This window comes from Saccostrea cucullata, unplaced genomic scaffold, assembly GCF_032062105.1.
Source record: "Saccostrea cucullata isolate Sc308-1 unplaced genomic scaffold, CSIRO_AGI_Scuc_v1 ctg8948, whole genome shotgun sequence".
Taxonomy (NCBI): Eukaryota; Metazoa; Mollusca; class Bivalvia; order Ostreida; family Ostreidae; genus Saccostrea; species Saccostrea cuccullata.
Window position 1 is genome coordinate 15,335 of NW_026925613.1, and position 11,192 is coordinate 26,526.

Consider the following 11,192-nt stretch of genomic DNA (forward strand, 5'->3'; position numbering starts at 1 on the left):
GTGAGTTTTATGAGCATTGTGCCATCGATAAATTGTGATTTCTGCATCTAATTCGGTTCCCAAGTATAGAAAATCAACTTCTGGTGGAGACGGTGAAATTCCCGGTTTTCGTAATGGCGCCGGTTATGACGTTTTCCTGGCATGTAAAATATCAAACTCGTAAAAAAGCCAAAAAAAACGTCAGATTTTTCGGACTAGGGGAAATATAGTACATTTAAAATTTGTAATCGGGGTCTTTAAATTCTGTTTGTAATTTGACACTGATGATTATATTCTAACAGCACATAATTAGTTTAATCCGAACACTTGATATCAGAGTTTATGTCATTTTATCCTTGGTCCGTGCGCACTATCTGCAATCTTTAAAGACCCCGATTTTTACAAAAATATTAAGTTTCATCAATAAAAATTAAATCACTCTGACTTGGTTTTTCATAATTTTTTTTTTTTTGATATACAATAGATGCATATAGAACCTTTATATTAACAAAAACGTCATTGTCCTCGAACTTTTTGGACAACCCTCGTACTTTATAAAGCATGCCTGAAGTACAAAACCTCCCCAATGCTAATGAAAGGTTTGAACAAAATAAAAGAATAACTGAAGGGTGAAAATCGTGGTTTAGTTAAATACAAATCTAGTCTTCCACTTTCTTAACACATTTTAACTTTTAAATTACAAGAATGAACTAATGTGTTTCGAAACAAAATCATTATCAAGTTTAACGAATTCAAATGTTTTTCTTAGGATAAAATGTTAAAATTCATATTTTGGATAACATTGAAAATTATTTTCACATTATTTCAACGCACTGCAGGTAAGCATACAAAGATTATGAAAAAGGTAAAATGATTTATATATTTTTATTGAAGATTTTCTTAGTGATCGAACCTTTCTTTACACTGAAGATTTTATCAGTATAATATGTCATCAATTTATGAAATTTTGTCTCGAGTTTAAATGGCAATTTTGGACATTTTATTTTTTTCACACTTATATCGTATGTTCACAATTATTATAATTAAAAGATGGCGCATGTACATTTCCGGATGCTTTACGAGGTACTTGGATCAGCAGTAACTTCGGAGACGCAGAGTTTACGGACACCATCATGTACTTGTCACAGTATGATATTACAGTGGACACCTTCTCAGCCACACCTTCAAATTTTACCTGTGATTTTACTTCAGGAAGTTACTACGTTTTAAGGTAAGATAGTATAACCGCTTAGAACTTCGTGTATTATATTGATAAAGGTAATAGATTTCTTTGGGTAATCAGTAACAAACCTGATAACTTTACTTCTTTTTTTCAAAAAATTAAATAGTAATATTAAGTTTTTGCACATGTTTTATTTTCCTTTTTAACTCAACCTACCATACCATTTGAAAAGGATTGAAGATCTTAATCTGTTAATTACCACAGTATTCCTGTTTAATAAAAAAGATAAGAAAAAATTCAGAGGTGGTATTCGTAGGGTCAGTATTTGTGATTTTTTTTTTTGACAAACAGGTGTCTATACATACAGCTCAACGAACTTTTTAAACTCACACGGTTTTTCGCACAAATTGAGGTCTCATTTTTCTTGCAATAAAACTTAAAATTATCGAGGTTCAGGACATGACATAACCCTTATATTATTAAATATTTCAAGAGAAAGGTGCATATTCGCTAAAATAGTTATCTTAAGTTTTAAAATTCGATTTCTTTAAAGGGAATTCTTTTGTACACATGTATGATGTTACATGTGTATGATTCTAACATAGATATTAACAAAACAATTAATCGAGATTTCCTTGATACTATTTAGTTAGGATGTTCAAATTGACTTCTTATTTATAAGTATTTTACTAATTACTCTGCACATTTTCCATACTTGTCTTGGTTTTGTCGAACTGCAGCGCTGAAAAATTTACCTTAACAAACCTTTAAGTGTTAAAAATCAAGAAATAATATCAAAGTTTAGGATGTCTGATCACAACTTATTTATTGAAAGGGGTAGATACACGAATACTAATAGAAATGACAGAAAATGCATATTGCGTAGTTTAAATGAAACAGAAGATGAATTTCACTTAATTTTACAATGTCCAACATATGAAAATTTAAGGAAGAAATATATTAAAAAATATTATTATCAAAATAGTAGTGTATATAAATTAATACAATTACTTTAAGTGTTCAAAATGTAAGGGAATTAAGAGATTTGGGGATTTTTTTAAGAGAAGCGTGTCATTTACGAGAAAGTAAAATAAATTTATTGTTACAGTAATAATAAGTATAATTTTGATTTAATATTATGATACATGTAACACAATAATATGTATGTATAATTGTATATATATGTACATTTATCAATGTTAGTGTTAATACATTGTGATACATGTATATGTTTACATGGCAATTATGTATATTGTATGTAATTAATATGTTAATCTGATGTATCTGTTGATACAAGGAATAAAAGAATTGAATTGAAATTGAAAATGACAAAACTGCATATAGAAAACACGTCAAAGGATTGGATAATAAAGTATTGTTTACCTTTCAACATAATTAATTGTTACTGTTGATGGTTACTGTCTATGGTCTGAAACTTTGAAATTTTTCGTTGGAAGGTATCTTTCATAATGCCAGATTTCAGAAAATTAATAAGAAAATATACCATCTTTTTAACGCGGAAAGCAGTGGAACAGATGAAAATTACTTCTATTATCTTGCGCCTTAGTGTCAGTTTAATGTACAAAAAATACAGAAGTTACATGAACTGCACCGTTTCTGTATCTAGGCAAGGAAAATGTATGTTTTAAAATGAACACATACAAAGACGACTGCATTTGACGAGAAACCATGAAAAAATCATTTTGAAACTTTCATACTCCATCACCCAAGAGCATACAAAAATTCTACCAATAATTATGTGCTAATTATGTTTAAAGTAATGGAATAACATAAAAATGAAGTTATAAATCACTTTTAAAATATATATTGTTGTCATGTTATACAATTTTGCATTATAACAATGTGACCTTAATTTGTGCGAAAAACCATGTGAGTTTAAAAAGTTCGTTGAGCTGTAATTATGTCGACATTAAAAAAAATTACTTTTATCAGAAACTGTACAACGCCGCATATAACTAGTATCAGATTTACAGTACTAGTGATTAGCTAAAATAATCTGTGAAATAACCTGACACTTATTTTGAAAATTCAAGGACTGCCAATACTTACACGAGTCATTCAGGTGGCACTAATTACTACTGGTATCTCTGTTTGGAGCTGACGTCGATAACTACATATTCTTACTACTACTATAATTCAAGAGGTATGTTTTTTACTTTTTAGCTCACCTTAGTCGAAGGCTCAAGTGAGCTTTTCTGATAAAAATTTGTCTGTTGTCTGTCGTCGATGTCGTTGTTGTAAACTTTTCACATTTTCATCTTTTTCTCAAGAACCACTGGACCAATTTCAACCAAACTTTAAAACAAAGTATCCTAGCATGAAGGGGATTCAGATTAATACAAAGGAAGGGCCATACCCTCTTTCAAGGGGAGATAATTATGAAAAAGTAGGGTCATATTTTAAAAATCTTCATCTCAAGAACCACTGGGCCAGGAAAGATGAAACCCATGTGGAAGCATCCTCAGGTAGAGTAGATTTAATTTTTTTTTTTAATCATGACCCCGTCATGTGGGGTATCAAAGTTTAACAAAGGAATACAAAAGGAAAAATCTTTAAAAATATTCTTCTCAAGAACAGCAAAGGCATGATTGGTCAAAGTTATATTAAAGCATCCTCAGGTAGCAAAGATTCAAGTTTGTACAAATCATGACCCCAGGGGTAGGATATGGCCACAATTGGGGATCAAAGTTTAACTTAGGATTACATAGGAAAATCTTTGAAAAAAAATTCTTCTCAAGAACAACAAAGAAATGATTGGTCATAGTTAAATTGAAGCATCATCTTGTAGTGTAGATTCAAGTGTAGTTCAAATCACGACTACTGGGGCAAGGTTGGGTCATAATGGATGATCAAAGTTTTAAAAAGGATTACATAAAAAAATTCTTTTAAACTCTTCTCGAAGAGAACAACAAAGCTCTCATTATTCATATATTTATTTATATGGGAGCATCCTCGGGTACCTGTAGTGTAAATTCATGTTTGTTTAAATCATGACCCGCGGGAGTTGAGTGGGGCCACAATGGGTGAAGATTGGGTTACGTAGGAATACTTAGGAAAAATCACGAACAACAAGCCATTATTGATCATCGATATAAGAGCATTGAAAAAGGTCATTTAGATTTAAAGAATAGAGGCGTACAAGGCGAGGACAATCCCCTGCTCTAAGAAAAGACATTTCTCAATTTTAAAAGTTATATTTTTCAAAATTAGATTGCTTTATATCACCTTTTACCCATTTAATTCTTTTTTTCATTGGTCTAATATTTTATAAATAATTTATTTTTTACTCATGTATTTAAGATATGTGAGAACAAAAAAAGAAAAAGCTTCACGTATGATTCGAACTCTCTCCCTAGCGCAGGATTTGGTTCAAGACCCACCGCTTTTTTTTTTTATCTTTTAAAGACCCACCGCTTTAACCACTACGCTACGAAGTATATGGATTATCGACGTCGGTCAGTGTGATTTAAATGAATGGATTTGTTGAAGCGTACATTTTTTCAGAAATTTTCGATTTTCATGTAGAATGGGTTCAGATTCCATTTTTTTTTTTTGACAAATGAAGGATATGGATATAACGAACAGTATTCAATCTCAAAGTCCATAAAACAATACAAAATAAGAGCAGAGCAAACACGGACCCCCGAAACATCAGAGGTGAGATCAGGTGCCATAAAGGAGTAAGCATCCCCTGCCGACCGGTCACACCCGTGTGCTCCTTGTCATGATCAGGAAATAACGGAAAAAATCCGTCGTCAATTCAGTGTATAAATAATGGACTAACAATTGGTATGAAAAATGTCAGTCATCATTTGACTCAATGATAAACTGTATTTGCTAATAAGGTCATTGTATCGAACGTAGAACTTACGAAATGATGACTTTAAACGAGACTGCTGATATTCTTGTTTCGTCAACTTGCTTGTGAATAATTTACCTCGTTTTAGAAATTGTTCATACGTAGAGCATGCTCGTACGTATCGAATCGAAGATTTAAGTTTGTTCAAATATCCCCCCCCCCCCCTGAACCCACTTTACTAGTATATTTAAACTTTTCAATAATAAACCGATTTTTGCTTTTACCTAGGTAGTTACATAGGTGAGCGATGTGGCCTCTGGGCCTCTTGTTTTATTTTTTTTGGAGGGTCTACATAAATCATTTTTTCTAACTAAGATCTAAAGAAAACATGCAAAGATTATAAAAACATGTTTCTTTACCGATTTATTCCTATATGATCTCCGGCTAATTGCCTTTAAGGATTTTAATTTGTCCTCTGTCTTTTGTCGTCGTTGTTGTCGGCGTAAACTTTTCACATTTTCGACTTTCTTTTTCAAGAACCACTGGGCCAATTTCAAACAAACTTGCAACAAAGGATTCTTGAGTGAAAAAGGCCACCCCTGCTCTCAAGGGGAGATAATAAGCTATTAGTGAAAAGAAATAATGGAAACTTTTTTAAAAAATCTTCTTCTCAAGAACCACTGGGCCAGGAACGATGAAACTCGTGTAGAAGCACCCTCGGGTAGTGCAGATTCAAGTTTGATCAAATCATAACCCCTAGGGTAATGCGGGGCCACAATGACTGATCAAAGTTTTACATAGGTATATATATAGGAAAAATCGTCTTGGTTTGAACATATTTTATTGTAATTTATAATTACAAAGGGATTGGGCACAAGTTCTAAAAACTTAATTATGAGGCCCTTCTCAAGGCTCAAGGCCCCTTCTAAAATCTTCTTCTCAAGAACAGCAAAGCAATGATTGGTGAAATTTATATGGAAGTATCCTCAGGTGTTGTAAATTCAAGTTTGTTCAAAACACGACCCCCTTGGGTTGGGGTAAGGCCACAATTGACGACCACAGTATAACATAGGGGTATATAGGAAACGTCTTTTAAAATCTTCTTGAGAACATCAAAGCCATGGCTGGTCATATTTATATTGAAGTATCCTCAGGTGGTGTGGATTCAAGATGGTTCAAATTATGACCCCGGGGTTGGTTGGAGCCACAATGGACGATGAAAGTTTAGCATGGGAGTATATGTGAACAATTTTCAAAAATACTCTTCTCAAGAACACCAAAGCCATGATTGTTCATACTTACGTGAAAGTATCCACAAGTAGTGTAGATTCTAGTTTATTCAAAATTATGACCCCTGGGGGTAGGGTGGAGACAAAATGGATGATAACATTTTTACATATAGTAGTATAGAAAAAAGTAAAAGGAATATAGAGAAAGAAATCCTTCTCTAGAACAGCAAAGCCAAGGTTTGTCATATTTATTTGGAAGCTTTGTAGATTCAATTTTGTTCATATTGCCTACTCCCCCTAACCCTTTCTGCCTTTTAGGGGTAGGTTTGGACCAATCTTGTATTAAAGCTTTTTAATACTAAACTGATTTGTGCTTTTTTTCCTCACCACAGTACTCATGTGAGCGATATGACCCCTGGGCCTCTTGTATTTTAAAAAGCTATAATGTTTCATGAAATTTGTCCTTATTTTACACTTCAATTATATTAAGATTCTCCACATTTCAGCAAACAATTTCGGGACAGGACTGTATACGGTGTATACTGATGTCTGTCAAACTGGGCAGGCTACCGAGCTTTTCCATGTCTTTGTCAAGGAAGGTAAAATCTAACTAATGAGATTATAAAAGAAATACACGTTTATTTTGTATACAATCATATTGAATAGTACCTTTTCCTACATTTTTACTACTATATTTTCTGTAGGATCTGAATCTGAGGCTCTGTCGTTCTGTGCTAAGCCATTCCTGGGGGTGTTTACTTATATTCACACCTCCTCGTCGGCTACCTGTGGCCTGAACTGGGGCGACTCCCTCCTAGACGTCTGTAACAACAACAGAACTAACATGGTCTTTGATTACAGTGAATGCAACACCCGAGTGGCTTTCTCTGGTATCTTTTGCTATGTTCACGTAGTTAAGATACACTAATCACAATTTAATGGCTTTAGTTTTATGGACAATGCCAAATCTTTTTAATCTTTCATTTTCGTAGAGATTGTCGACCAAAAAGTATCCTTAGTATTATTGATGACGTTTGTCAGCCTTTCTCAACAGTTTTGATTCAATGTTGTGCTCGGCTCTATAAAAAGATATAATTATACATGTATTATACAAATGCAATCTTTAAACTTCATAAATACATGAAGATAAATCAGAAGGATGTTTCTATATTTTTTTCGTTATAAAGTTTACTATTGGGATCAGATTTTACAACTATTACTATCGGGATTTGATTATATTACCTTCTATCTTCTCCCGGAAACAATACACAGCCTTTTATATATTTGACTGGAGTCCACAATATGTATATTGTATAATACATGTACTAGATTTAACTCACGTTTTTATTTTGGCTGCAATTCGCTTAAATGAATCAATTTGGTTGATTGATCAAAGCTTATAAACCTATGTAAAAACTCCTGTTCAAAGATTCATGCATTAAATGGCACCAGGTGATTCCTTCTGCATACTCAGCCAAAGATAAACACCAGGGTCCCATGTTGTTTCACACTGATTGCAGTCATCCTTCTGATAAAAGATTTGAAAAATTTAATGAACAGTTAAGAAACTAAAGTGTTTTATATACCGTATAAGTGGAAATCTTAGCGAGACGCAAATTTAGCGATTTATCCTTAAAAAGTGGTATTTTAATTTTAGCGAGATGAAATTTTAGCGATTTACGAATTTTCACTAAAGAAGCTATAAAAAATAAAACGCAATCAATTTTTAGCGATATTCAATTTAAGCGATCCCACTACCCTCGCTAATAAAGCCAAAATTAAATCCTCGCTAAAATTTCTGCTTATACGGTAATTACTTTACAGCAGGTGGACATGTGGGTTGTATCGCTACCCTCAACAATGGAACCACATATTACCAGAGTGTCATCAACTTTGATACCACTCTTACTGTAACCCCAAGAGCTTACAGATTCACATGTTTTGTATGTGGTTTTATTTTACTCTGGAATTTGATATTTTTCAAACGCTTTGCAATTCTTTTCAATCATCAACAATTTTAAACAAGATATTTTAACATTTTAGGTGATTGAATTTGATGGGGAAAATGTCACAGCATCGGAGAAGGGAGAGAACTGTGTTTCTGGTCAAACAGCTACCACCAAACCGGGTGCCCCGGGAAGTCTGCTTTATCTTGTAGCCAATAGTAAGGATAGGGCTTATTTGTTTTACACGTTACAGAATATATTTTCATGTGGCCATAGATTTAAAAACTTTCCGAGATAATGTGAATTGAATGTGACAAAATTCTTTTGATCTATTTAAAAATATTTTTAAACATGATCTGAAATGATATGAACAAAGGGAGTGGCCGTTTCATTAATGAAAGGAGACACCCTATGCAAGTTTTTTTTAAAGTCGCTTGGTTTGATTCTAATCGCTAAAAATATACTCACCGTCAATAGAAACGCAACACCCTAATTTAAGGGGTGAAAATTATGTACGGAATATAACTATGTACCAGAAAAGTTAGGACATCTTTTACTTTGCCAAATCAATTATTTAACAGTTGAATGATTTTCATTCCATTACCGGAAGTTGATTTTTAGCCCTCTGAACAGAAATCAAAAATTAGCATTTTTAATAAAATTATTGACAATATTTTGGGTTTTCAAGGTTTTGTACCTGTTAATTATAAGTCTTGTACTTAAAGTCCGGAAAAAATATCCTTCTTTCTCTTCCGGATGTGATTCCTGTATTTCCTCAAAGTAACTGAAAGCAAGCATTTTCATTGCTTATGTTGGAAATTCTCAAAATAACGAAAAGCGAGAGCTACAGATACAAATATACACTACATAACGACTTTTCGGGCCCATGTGTTTCAAAAGCATGAATGACAGTTCCTTGACCGGAAGTCCAAGGGTTACTACACTTCGCCAAGTTAGAGAAAATTCGACCTCAGTATCTGAAAAACAGACATTTAAAGATGCACAAGAATATTTATTTCGCTCAAGTTAAGACATTGATAAACCTACTGCATGGTAGAATTCGGGCTGTGTTTGTTGTACCTGGCGGACTAAGACGTTTTAATTGAATGGTCAGAAGGGGGGATGTTTTAGAGTTATGTGTAACTTTATAAGGTTTAAAGATAAGATTAAGAATGCATACATAAAAGTAAAAAGTAAATTTATTAAACAATGATACTTCATTTAAACTTTAAATGTTATCTTTAGACCTTAGAAAGTAACACATAACTTTTAAAACATCCCCCCTTCCGACCATTCAATTAAAACATCCCAGTCCGCCAGGTACAACAAACACAGCCCGAATTCTACCATGCAGTAGGTTTATCAATGTCTTAACCTGAGCGAAATAAATCTTCTTGTGCATCTTTAAATGCCCGTTTTTCAGATACTGAGGTCGAATTTTCTCTAACTTGGCGTTGTGTAGTAACCCTTGGACTTCCGGTCAAGGAACTGTCATTCATGCTTTTGAAACACATGGGCCCGAAAAGTCGTTTTGTAGTGTATATTTGTATCTGTAGCTCTCGCTTTTCTTTATTTTGAGAATTTCCAACATTAGCAATGAAAATGCTTGCTTTCAGTTACTTTGAGGAAATGCAGGCATCACATCCGGAAGAGAAAGAAGGATATTTTTTCCGGACTTTTAGTACAAGACTTATAATTAACAGGTACAAAACCTTGAAAACCCAAAATATTGTCAATAATTTTATCAAAAATGCAAATTTTTGATTTCTGCTCAGGGGGCTAAAAATCAACTTCCGGTAATGGAATGAAAATCATTCAACCGTTAAAAAACTGATTTGGCAAAGTAAAAGATGTCCTAACTTTTTTGGTACATAGTTATATCCCGTACATAATTTTCACCCCTTAAATAAGGGTGTTGCGTTTCTATTGACGGTGAGTATATATATTCGTTTTTCTTCTTGAAAAATAATTGTCCATAAATTGTTTAAACTTTCGTCAAATTATATCCCCAAAGTCTTTTTCTTTTAAAAGATATCAAAAATCAAAAGTTAAAAAATGATTTTTGTTAGGTCACACAAAAAATAATCCTATGTTTATATCGGGTGAAATCACCTTCGAAAAATTAAATTTATCGCTTACATGTATATATCATGAAGAACAAACCCAAGCATTTTTTTCCACAACAAAGTACATTTATTTTCTCCTTCACTCTGTTCATCCGCAAATAAAACATTTCTTTTCTGAACCATAATTGAAAAGAGACTAAATTCAGAATAAACAAAACATTTATTAGTTATGAGCTGTATACTCAGCTTAATACAAAATATTTCACTGTTTTTTCCCCCTTTATATAATGTACAATTTAAAGTTTTGTAAACAGACTTCCTCAGCAGACTCCAATGTTGAAATCTTATTTTATATTTAAGATTTAACGTACAATTCTAAATATATTCTTTAATTTTACTTATAATGTACAATTCTGAAATTATTATCATCCTCTGAAAATATGAGTCGTAAATCAAGGACAGCGCTTATCATCTTCGTGAAAACTTAACATTCTACATCGATAAAAAGTATAATATCAAAATAACCGTTAAGAAAAATACGATTTGTTCGTGTTGATTCTCTTCAGACATTGTACTTCTTAGCTGAGTATGAACTCGAATGAATAGAATACGCAAACAGCTGTTTAAATACCCAAGACATTTTACTCACATAATAAAGCGCATATCTAATTCATACGCTTACAAGAAAACATATCGAACACTCTACACATTAAATAGTTCGCTTATGCTAACGAAAAGAAATTAAATTATTTTCTCCTTCACTCTGTTCATCCGCAAATAAAACATTTCTTTTCCTAACCATAATTGAAAAGAGACTAAATTCAGAATAAACAAAAACATTTATTAGTTATGAGTTGTATACTCAGCTCGAAACACAAAGCGTTTAATATTAGATTCCTAAATTGAGAGAAACAGACAATCTGGACTTAACATCATCTTGTACATAACCGTCTTTTGCATTTTCAGATT

The 11,192-nt window shown here is 32.7% G+C and overlaps 1 protein-coding gene across 1 annotated transcript; it reads left to right on the plus strand.

Annotated features, from left to right (window-relative positions):
• Nucleotides 1–726: 726 nt before the first annotated feature.
• On the plus strand, nt 727–8,375 carry LOC134269346 (uncharacterized; the record flags this gene model as incomplete). Its single annotated transcript, XM_062751547.1, has 7 exons — nt 727–818; nt 1,030–1,210; nt 3,217–3,326; nt 6,718–6,810; nt 6,916–7,101; nt 8,036–8,154; nt 8,255–8,375. Coding segments are annotated over exons 1-7 (874 nt in total), but the record flags the coding sequence as incomplete, so codon positions are not given.
• Nucleotides 8,376–11,192: the final 2,817 nt, after the last annotated feature.